General features: G+C 22.7%; 2 protein-coding genes across 2 annotated transcripts; one reads left to right on the forward strand and one right to left on the reverse strand.

Moving 5' to 3' along the window:
- The first annotated feature begins 1,113 nt into the window (after window positions 1–1,113).
- Window positions 1,114–4,239, forward strand: LOC114127443 (uncharacterized). The gene is made up of 4 exons (XM_027991686.2): window positions 1,114–1,606; window positions 1,844–2,171; window positions 2,251–2,652; window positions 3,792–4,239. The coding sequence occupies exons 1-4, from the start codon at window positions 1,317–1,319 to the stop codon at window positions 4,086–4,088; spliced, it is 1,317 nt and encodes a 438-aa protein (XP_027847487.2). The 5' UTR covers window positions 1,114–1,316; the 3' UTR covers window positions 4,089–4,239.
- A 4,403-nt stretch (window positions 4,240–8,642) lies between these two features.
- Window positions 8,643–10,711, reverse strand: LOC114127452 (uncharacterized). Its single transcript, XM_050200144.1, has 5 exons — window positions 9,956–10,711; window positions 9,154–9,238; window positions 8,984–9,083; window positions 8,807–8,926; window positions 8,643–8,648 (listed from the first exon to the last, which is right to left on the reverse strand). Exons 1-5 carry the CDS (start codon window positions 10,686–10,688, stop codon window positions 8,643–8,645), a joined length of 1,044 nt encoding a protein of 347 aa, XP_050056101.1. The 5' UTR covers window positions 10,689–10,711.
- Window positions 10,712–12,171: the final 1,460 nt, after the last annotated feature.

A 12,171-nucleotide genomic window follows, 5' to 3' on the forward strand; every position in this document is an offset into this window, starting at 1 on the left:
TTCTTGAGTCTTCGAACTTAAGGTATTCGATTAGTTAGTATGTGTTTGATTGCGTAATTCACTCCACTTCTTTAAAAAAATTAAACTCCTATGAAATATCACTTTACTAAATTATTATAGGTATTATAGATAATAATACATAAATAGAAGATTATGACAAAAATACAAACATTTAAATAAATAATTTTACTTAAAAACATAGTAGTATTATTTAATACCATATTATTTAAATATTCTAAATTTTTTCGATAAGAATTATGTTAAAATTTAAAATAATTTATATATATATTGTTTCCATTATTTAACTGTTTGTCGTGAAAATGAGTGTATTATTTGTTATAAGATCTTAATTTGTTAGTTTATTATTTTAAGAAAACTTCTACAGCTATAACGATGACGTATTGTTAAATACTTTTAAATTTCAGAATTTTGGTGGTGTGATATAATATGTATTATGTTTGTCATAAGTGTATGACACATTTTAATTATTAATTCATTTGGCACGAGTAGTATACAAAATGTAAATAATATAAAACACATATTCCATATTATTTATAGAATAATTTTGCACATACTTCACAGTTGACAGGTTTCAATGTCTTATTAATATTTTGGTTATTGTAACTTGTAATTTATGGAACTTTTCAGTAGACATCTATATCTAATATGATGATTATCATTGAACTACATTGTTAATTATAATATGTTTTTCCCAATATTGTTTTGTGTTCTGATATTATGGTCAAGCAATGAAGCTATAAAAATAAAAATAGACAATAATTACAATATCAATTATAATGAACAATTTTTTAAAAATATTTCTCATCATTACTGTGATCGTTTAATTGGAACGTATGTTGTATTGCTGGCTGAAAACTCTACAGAATCGTTCTACAACGCTTTACAAAAGTAATTAATAAGACTTACATTGGCTTATTTAATTTATTATACCTACTTATTTTAATTTTCGTAAATAACTCATGTGATATCCTAACTATTGGTAACAGTAACCTATAACTTATAAGTTCACATTATAAGTGTTTATTTTTACATTATAAGTTTTTTGGTAACTACTAACTATAGGTTATTCTTATTTCAGATCATTTCATTCTACATTTTATGTGTATAATAGTACACTAGTAGAAAACGTATCACTAAGTGACTATTACATAATTTATATCAAAGATGAAAATTTTTTTTTTGAAAAAACATTATATGATCACCAATTTTGGCATACCACTAAAACTTATTTAATAGTAAGTGAAAAAAGATTAAATACTAAAATAATATGGCCACAAATCAAACGTATTTGGAAAATGTTCAAAGTTTTCAAAATTTCCTTATTGAATTTAAACAATTTGAAAGTTCTAAGGATATTTGATGGCGGATTTTATAAATACGTTACAAGTCGTAAATTGAACTATGGAATAAAGAATGTGAAGCAATATCCATTACGAGCGGTTATATTTCCGAGGATGCCATCTATAATATATCATAATGGTCAATGGACTGGACCGGACTGGCAAACATTGGAGGCGTTTTCGAAAAGAATGAATTTTTCTCTTGAATTATCTTTTTTTTCAGATCAATCTTTGTTTGGAAATAGGTTTGTTGCTTTATGACAATCAATGTTTTAATACTTAATGAAATATACTAGTATCACAATAATATACCTAAGATTTATGCATAATTTTTGATATATTAATAATGAATAATATTATTTACTTTATTAGTTTAACCAGTAAACAAAATGTATAATATTAAATTTTATTTCATATATATTTATTTTAGTATATTTAAAAATCAGTTTAAAAATGTTACCATTATGTACAATTATTTGTAGGTTAGAAAATGGAACATATACAGGTGTACTGGGTGAAGTGGTTTACGGGCGAGCAGATGTGTCTTTCAACAGCCGTTTTTTGAACGATCCGATGATCCACAAGCCATATCAATATACCCTTAACAATGGCTTGGATTACATATGTTTTATTGTGCCAAAAGCCGAAACATTGACTAGATTGCAGATACTGTGGATGACTTTCAGCGTTGAAGTTTGGATATGTGTGGCTGTTACGTATGCGTTGATGACTAAGTCTTTTCAACTTTTTAATAAATTAAATTTGTCTGGTGGACGAAAAATATCTGATCCGTTTATGACTAGCCTTCAGGTAAAAAATCAAAAATTGCAAATAATTTTGTTTCGATTACAATATAATATCATTATGCTGATTTTAATACGCATTTCAGGTCGTTTTGGGAATGGGCGTTTGTAGCATACCAAAACACGTGGCTGGGCGTATAATGTTTGTATCATGTTCAGTAGCTTGTTTTGTTATCGTTACTTTATTCCAAGCATCAATGGTGACAAAGTTAAGCACAGAAACCAGTCAAAAAGAGATCGACACATTAGAGGAACTTGATAAGAGTGGAATGGAAATTCGAACTTCATTACAATATGTTCGAGATGCTTTAGCTATGTATTCACATACGAAATCCCTTGCAAATAAAATAGATGTTCAAAAAGAAAGACAAGGTTATATTGCGTCAAAATTTGTATTTATTGCCAGGATTATGAATTTGAGTCTCTCAAAGTATTCAAATTTTATTGGACATTTTCAACAACAAAGTGTTGCCTTGCATATAGTACAAGTAAATTTCATTGTTTATAGGTTTATTTTTGATATGCATTTAATTAATAATTTAAATTAAATTAAATTTTTGTAATTATAATTTACCATACAGTAATTTATAAAAAATTTGAAATTTAATTAATATGTATAGTCTGATAAAATATAAGATACATAGTAGATTATTATTTATTAATATTATTTTACTTTATTTCTATTTAATTCAATTTATTATTTATAAATGAAATCTAATCCTTTTTTTTTTTTAAAAATATTTTAAATTCTGAGTAAAGCAATAAATGTATTGATTTTACAACGATCTACATTTTTAAAAATGTTTTTGTCTATCATCACCTTTTGAGGTCGTAAAAATGTTTTAATTATCAATTTTGAGGGTGTATTTAGTAAAAATTGGATCTAACTAGTACTTCGAGCTTAAAATATTTTCAAAATAATCACTAAACCAATATTTGACAAGATGAATTTAATTTTTTTGTTTAACTCAGAACGAATAACCGCAGACACTTTAAATTTACATTAGATATTTATATTAACATTTTGTGTGTATGATAACATGTTAAAAATATTTTGAAACTTGTTAAGCTATTTTTAGACTTAAACATTTTATTAATTTTTAGTTTTATTTTATAAATTGCTCATACGTTTTTGTTATAGTTAGTTTAAAAATATTAAAGATACATAGATACCATTTGTTATACTACTATACATATTCTAAATTAGTTATTAACTATGATAAACACAAAGGCCCTATATTTGATATCAATACTTATCAAAAATAGTAATAGTGATTTTAATTTTTTTTCACTTTGAATGGTATTGTTTCTCTCATATCTTAAGAAAGATTATTTAATTTTTGTGTATTTTAAAGATTTTTCTTCAAATTTATTCTTGTTGATGTTTTGGGATAATTTAAGAATATTTCAATGTTTATTTTTAACGCCTAAGCACTTTTCATCGAAGATACCTTATTTGATAAGTTATTTTTATCTAAATTTAGCCTATTTATTGAAAGCTAGTAAACAATAATGCTGTAATATTACCTAGTCCTATTAATTAATTGATTGTACATTAATTACTATACACGCTAATAATTGTTTTTCGTTAACTGACTGTTTAATAACTTATACTTTTTTCCTATAGGAATGTCCACTTCAACATTATCTAACTTATCCGATTTCCAAAGACTTTCCGTTTTTGGACGAGCTAAATGATCTTCTTACACGTATTCAAGAAGCTGGAATTACTGACAAATGGAAAACAGATATTCAAAAGATAGAAACAGTTTATTATGAACCACTATATCCTAACACATCAAAAGGTTTAAAAGCATATTCGTTGAATGATTTATGGTTTGCTTTTATGTTTTTATTCGTTGGCTATATAATTTCAATGATTGCACTTATATTAGAATTTGTTTTCAAAAGAATTAAAAAATGAAATCACATGGATATTTCTTATCAATACAATTGACTAAATACATTAATGGCACACAATTATTTTAATTAATTTAAATTTTAAATAAAATAATATATTGTACAGTTAAATTATAAAATTCACTATAATAAATATATATGACTTGTTTTTTTTTTTTTAAATCATAGCATATAATACATGATGTTATAATATCTATTTAATTAATGTACGTTAAATTGTTTTATTTTCAAATTTAGGAAGTAAGTGTTCTTAGTTGTATTTCGTGATGCATAATAATAAATATTAATCTTTAATATTGTTGTGTACTTTATATTATAAGCACGTAGTTTCATTTATCACACATATTAAGAATTTACTTAGTTGTATTACATAAAACTATAGTGATTTGTTTTGTACAACAATTTAAAATGTTCGTATAATATTTATTTAAAGTGATGAATACTATGTAAATCTACGAATAACTAATTATTATAGTATTTAACTGAATATCTACTTTCAATAATTTTTAAACACATAGAAATTCCAATAAATTATATTTCTATTATATCTTAGACGGCATTCGAACGCATAACATTTGAACGTAATCTATTCTTGTCGGTATAACATCTCACACCAAAACAATTATGTCTCATTTCCGTTAGTTAAAAATGTATAGCAATCTACTGATATTATTCTATTAGTTGTATAATTAAAAAAAAACAATATTGTATTTATAAAAATCATAACGTGATATTGAAAGCAATTTCAATACAACACAATAAATTGTGGGTTTTAATATGGGTGCCTCAATTTGCATACGTCTTATATGATGCTACAGCAAATTTTAACTAAAAGTCAATATAATTATTAGATATGCCAAAAAACCTAAATTAAACCATTGAAAATCTATCAAATAAATATAAAATTATTGTCTCAAGTAAACAAATCAAGATCAAATTAAATAATTGATTTGTTCCAGGAAGTAGTACATTTAAAATGTTATATTAACACAGATTATAATCGTATATTGTATCTAATGTATCATTAGATTTAGAATGTATATTTTTTATTTAAATTTTTATCTATATTTTAATTGCTTATACTACTATAAAAGCAATATAAATTATTGTGAAAATATTTAAAATCATTAAAGATACTGTCCAAGCATTAATTAGGAAATATTATCAATTTAGGATAAAATATGTAATATTTATCTATTGTAATATATTATTATATGGATGTAAAACTTATGAAATTCTATAATACATATAAATTCCACTCAATGAACTCAAACCTTTATGTAATTAAAATAAAAAATAATGACACATCATCATAAACCTAATACATAAGCGATTACTCATTTATCACTTTTCTTAGAACTCAGAATGTATAAATAATTAATAAACTTATAAATTAATAAATTATTCACTCATCAAAAACTGTATTAAATGAACTGAAAAACGTTTGATAAAACACGCACGCCTCAAACTTACCTATAATTTTAAATAAACAATATGCTAAAACTACCTATTAACTTTTTTTATTTATATAAAAGAGAAATTTTCTTTTACATACCATATATATGATTTAAAAATACATTTAAGTATCTATATAAAAAGTATGTTTTAAAATATTATCCTCATACCTAATTTCTTCTATGTATTAAAAAATGTATTGATTATTTGTTATTACTATAAATGTATAGATAAAAATAAAGGAGAAAAAAAATAGAAATGCTGACAAGTAAATTTTAAATTTACATACTTACAATTTAAACAAACTATAAATATTTGAAGTTAAGATTATATGAAATGGTGCTGTAGAAAAAAAATATTTTTGTTCCCAAGATATTTTAAGCTCACCAAACACCTCTCTCATCTTGAATTGTACTTTTTTTGCATTAAAACATTTTGTAATAATTCAATTTTGAATTTCTAATAATTAGGGATAATTTAGGTATTACATTAATAAATAATAATGATCGAAATATGTAATTATGTTTCCCCCCCTCCAAAAAAAGTGTTTTAAAATATGCAACTAAAATTAATAATTATAGAGAAAAAAAGTACAATTAAACAATTAATTGTTTCGTATTTTTTTAGCAATACATTTGTTGAAGACGATTTTATTGAAAAGTATATTATGAGATGTGTGAAAATATGTAATTAAATTTTGCATTTAATTTCGTAATTTCAGAAATAAATTTTTAATAGATTACCTAGAATATTTTACAGCCAATAAAAGTAAAAAAGAATGTTAACACTATACGTTTATTTATATTAAATAATTTTTATTTCTAGTTTTAGATAAATTGATCTATTTTAATCCTTATTTTATAATACTAAAAGTAATAAGTAACAATATTTATATTTATTATAGTTTATTCTTTAATGAACTTAAATATATTATATTATAATTTTTACCTGCATTACGAGATAAACCTAATTCACTTAGTATTCAATTTGTATTTTTGAAGTTTGAATACAGTTACATCCAGTAATATTCCTGCGTATCTTAATCAAACATAAAACTAGTAGTTACTGAGTTATTAACTAGTCATTAACCTAACCTAACTATTCATGTATCTAGAATTATATTCCTTAATAATAATTATATAATATACATACAATTATACAATATCATACGAATAGTATTTTTACAAATTATAAAATTTACTAAAAAATAAAAATAAAATTGTAATATTAAGAGGATTTGATACCATCATATTGAACGTATTTAAGGTGTTCAGTATAGGAAAATTTCGTAATGAGTGTGCGTCATTAGTGTTTGACTGTAGTTAAAAGAAATTGCAGAATGCTGTCATGCGTGCACCAAAATATTGTTAACTACTCGCTTCTATTTCTTAATTTTCTAAAAACATATTTGAATTCAAACTTAAAAACGATTTACTTATTATTTTAAAAATATTTTTTTACCGATATAAATTTATTAAAAATTAAGGTTCTCAAATTAATAATTATTATCGTTATTGTATACAAACTGAATAATTTATTTTATTTAATCAACATAATTCTTATTCCAAAATTCTTTGGCTAATTTACTACTGATTTTAAAATTGATATTATTTTGTAAGTAAAATGAATAACCTAAAAAAATAAAATTGTTCCATCAGTATTAAATACAACTGGTTAATTCATAATATTAATGGTTCTAAAACAATTTAAAATTAATTACTTACATTTGTGAATAATTTTAGGTTGACTATAATGTTTGTTGAAATATTAAGTTTAAAGTTGTTTGCGTTATTCATTTGCATTGTAAACAATAATAATTTCTTGAAATTAATGTTCATTTCTGTCCAATTACAGTTATATAAAGCAAAATTTATTGTATCATTCTGAAATTCAGTTAGGTACTCTACGTTATTGTATTGAAAGACATAGATAAATTACAAATAAATAATTATTATACTCTATAATATTAAATGGCGCACATTGAAAAATGAATAGGGGTTGAGTATCGAATAGTAAATTTACAACCCACCCACAAAATTATTTTCAAAAATTGACCTGTGGGTCTATAACTCTATAATTTATTTGCTTATGATATAGATATTTTGAGGCAAGAGGGACTCGTCCAACAAAAAATTATGTGGTAGTAATTGCACTCTTAAACCATCTATTATGCACTATTAATAATAGTTATATGTTATATATATAATGTATATACAGGTTTTGAATTGTTATTTATTTCTAAAAAAAAAAATCACATACATTGTAAATTAAATAAATATAAGTAGCATCTATATTGTAGAAAGGGGATTTGGTGGATATCAGATGAATGACCGTTCCAAACAAAATTTACTGTCACATTATAGTGGGGGAAAAGCCACCCATTATCTCAAAGAAATATTAAATTTATTTTTGTATCAAAAATATTTTAAAAGAAGGAAATACTTATTTATTAATTATTTTTTTAACTATTATTTCTGTGGGCATATTACAATTTCTTATCACTTATTTTACGGTAAGGAATTTTAACAATCATTTTTTTATTCATAGGTAGTCGATATAAATGTACAAATATTATTTCTATAGATTTTAAGTATTTTTTATATAAGAAAAACTGATGATTTACAAATTCATTACAGTGAATGTTGCGTTCCCAGCGATCAGTTTAAAATAAATATAAAGGGTATGCATTTACTTGCAAGTTGATGGAACTATAAACTTTTAAATATAATTTATTTTTCTTCTTTAAAATGAAATATTTCAAAAAAACAAATTAAATTGCATAACATTTTAAAATCCTAAGTAGACTAAAAAAAAAAAATAAAAAAGAAGGGGCACCTACGCCCTTCCTAAATCAAGCACTGATTATATTATTTATATTATTTTTTTCATTATAATCGAGTGCAGATGACATCGGTCATTTATCAAAAATTGTTTTATTGTTTATCATCTATATTTCCTAGTGTTCGGTCATTAAAGCCAATGCTATAGTATCGAGTTTTATGTACGTTGCAGTATCTATATATGTTCTATTTATTATTCTATTATTCTATTTATTATAAGATTATTACCAGAGTATGTAGCAATATTATGTAGTTATTGTTTATCAAGTCTAATATGACCAAAATAAAAAACAATTAGAATCATTACATAAATATTTCAAAAATTTTTATGCCACTAATTACAAAATATAAGTTTATAATAAGTTTAATTTTAAAGATACAATTATAATAAATTATTATAAAAATAATTTATTGGTGTTTTACTTACATATATATCTATTAGACTGAATAAATAACATGCTGAGAATAAGTGACCAGTGTTAACTATTTCAGCCGAGAGAAGTTTAATACTTTCTGTTGATGTTAGTGATATACCATTATTTGAATTCTAAAATAAATATAAAATATGGATTATGATTTTATTTAGTATTATATAGAATCTTACCAAAAATAATACTAAAGGAATTAATGACATTAATATTGATTCAGATAGCAATTGAAAAAGTATAATGGGGCGCATTTCGTCAAAAATGTCATGAATTTTCCTAAAAATAAAAAATAAATTTAATATATGATTGGTATTTAAATAATATTAGAATAAAATAATAGTAGTACTTTGTCAATTTTTGATGATCTTGAATTATGACTATTAAGTTAGATAAATCCATTGGTTTTTCATTTATTAATTGATTTTCTTCACCTAAAATTCCACCATACATGATATTTTCTCATAGATAAGTAATATTATTTAATTTGGTACTATAAAATTATAAAAATATATCTAGAGGTAAGACATTAAAATATTAAATAAAATTACGATTCCTTATATTATTAACAATATGTATAATATTGTTTATAAAACCTTATATAAAAAAATATATATATAAGCTCCAATATACAGGGTAGAGGATAAGTGACTTAAAAAGAACTTGAAAAATGCATGAAGTATGAAGCTAAAGTTTCTATATTTATTTTATTAAGTTAAGGACGTCATGTAAATGTTATTAAATTAGCCATTTTGTCATTTGTAAAATTATTTCAGGACGAATTTAAGGTTGCCCGATAATCATATAAAAAAAAATATATTCCGTGGATTGACATTTGACATATTGTCCAGTGAAAGAGGAGAACTTCTACATTTATTTTGTTGGTCAGTAAACTTAATGTTATCATTCTGATAGTCAACGAATATTTTAAAATAGTGTTAATTATCTTAATAAAATTGAATAAATGTATATTTGTTCTTGGTAAAATAAAATAGATAACAATATCATAATGTTTCAAAGCAATTACTTAAAACTAAAAACTTAGTTTTTAAATGCTTATTATTTTTATTTAATATTCAATAGTATAAGAAAATTGAATCACAAAACAATAGATAATAAATATTATATTAAATTTAAAAATTATAACTTACTTTTAATTTGATTGTTGGTATGATTATATCCTAATGTGCTGTATGATGATGCGATCGTTCTTAATTGAAAAGCGATGGTTAAGCAAAAAGAAATTATCAAGCAGTCGAAAACAATCATTGAATATCCATAAATTATTAAAATTATAGTCTCAAATAAATAAAATATGGTAAAGTTATCATTATAAAATTGGGTCGATACCGGAAATAATAAATTGAGCGTATTATATCGATACTGCATGTATGTACTATTTTTGGATTTGATATTTAAATAACTGTCATTTATAACGATTGGAGAGAAAATCCATAATGCTATAAAAGCAACCCAAAGTATTGCGAAAACATTTGAAATTATTAATGATATTATTCGAGCATTCATTAGAAAATATTTTTGGTGGCCACTATAAGACAAAAAATTGATAGATGTAAAACTTATAAAATTCCATAATATATCTGATTTAATAATTAAAAAGCTTATTTTGATGATAACAAAAAATGTTGCATATATAAACATAATGTACCTAACGACTGCAGTAAAATCATATTGAGAATAGTATATACTTATGTTGCACATTATGATGTTTAGTGTAAGAAATAAAATTGAAATAAAACCACCAAGTTTATAAATATTATACCCAAATAGTATTGTAGCATTTGGATTTAATAGTTGATATAATCCAATTAGCTTCATTAACTGTAAATTGATAATATAAGTTTTTGTACTTTCTTGTATCATCGTAATATTGAATTGATAATGTTATAAAACCCGCTGTTTAAAACAAAATTTTGTATAAGTAAACATAATTACCTATGCAGTTATACATTATATTGTAGATTGTATTTGGGTACATGTAAATTATTCGTGTACACAATTAAGTACGCGAATAAAAAACTTGACGTTTTTTAATGGCTACGTTTAGGCAATTTTATGATATAATAGTAAATATAAGCATTAGAGAATTTGAATATGATTAAAGTAATTTACAGTTTTGTTAAAAATTAAGTTTGTGAGACAATATTATTTTCTGATTTTTGTAATTTGTATTATGACAAACATTTTAATAGACAAAAAGATAGTAAAAACGAACCAGAATAATTATTGACTGGTTGTAACTGTAGTTAAATGTTTTGACAGTAAATAAAAATGTTAAATTACATTTATAGAGAATTATGTATTTTATTCAGTGAATATTAATATTATAGTATGGATTAAAAATAATAATTTGAAATATTATTATAAGGTTTTTTTAATATAGACATGTAGTTTTAGAGAAAATAATAAATAATTTGATGAAATGTGTACCAACCTAGTTTCAAATAGGTATTTAAATACTTTACTCTAGTTTTAATGAAATGTGGAAAAAAATTATGTTTATTACGTGGAACATTTAAAAATGATACTTTTTATTCAACTAATTTATCTACAGTTAATTTTGGTTCAGTGACCTATCTAACTAATTATTTTCATAAAATAATAAATTTCAACATTATAGTTTTGTATAAAAATACTGTTAGAAAAAAGCTTTTAAAAAAATATTATTTGTTAATCAAATAAAAATAAAACGCTCTTTTAAAAAAAATGTAATAAATAAGTTAATTGTAGATTTCAAATTAATATTTTTAATTGAGCAAACAAGTTACGAAGTATACATTTTTAAGCTCTGTGTAATTCTTTTTACTATAATATGAGTGTGATGAATATATTTTTGTAGTATGTGACACACCCTCTTTAGTAAATTAATGATTTAAAAATAGCATTAACTGGGTGAAAATACTTTATTATTTCTATTATTTATTATGTTTTTACAAATAATGTTATTATTTTATATAATATAGAAGACAATATTTTTAACCAAATTATTAAAAATATATTTTTTTTTGATATTGAAAAATTGTTCTAACATATTATTATATCACTAAAACTTACGAGCAGCTTTACAGTCAATGATACAAATGATGGTCAAGATTATATTCTAAGTTGATATTATTAGATTTCTTTTATGTTCAACATTTGTCACGTAAGAATTTCTTTTGAAGAATGGTATTCGATAGGTTTTTTTTATTTTCTTCATATTCAAATATTCATGAGTTATAACCATTATTAACTACATAAATAAATTATGTTTTTAAAATACCTATTGGTATAGGTGCTTAAAAATAACCATTGGACTAAAATCAAATATAAATGATTACTTTTAGTGGAATAATTTAATATCTCA

Source organism: Aphis gossypii, chromosome 2 (genome assembly GCF_020184175.1).
Source record: "Aphis gossypii isolate Hap1 chromosome 2, ASM2018417v2, whole genome shotgun sequence".
In the NCBI taxonomy this organism is placed as follows: Eukaryota; Metazoa; Arthropoda; class Insecta; order Hemiptera; family Aphididae; genus Aphis; species Aphis gossypii.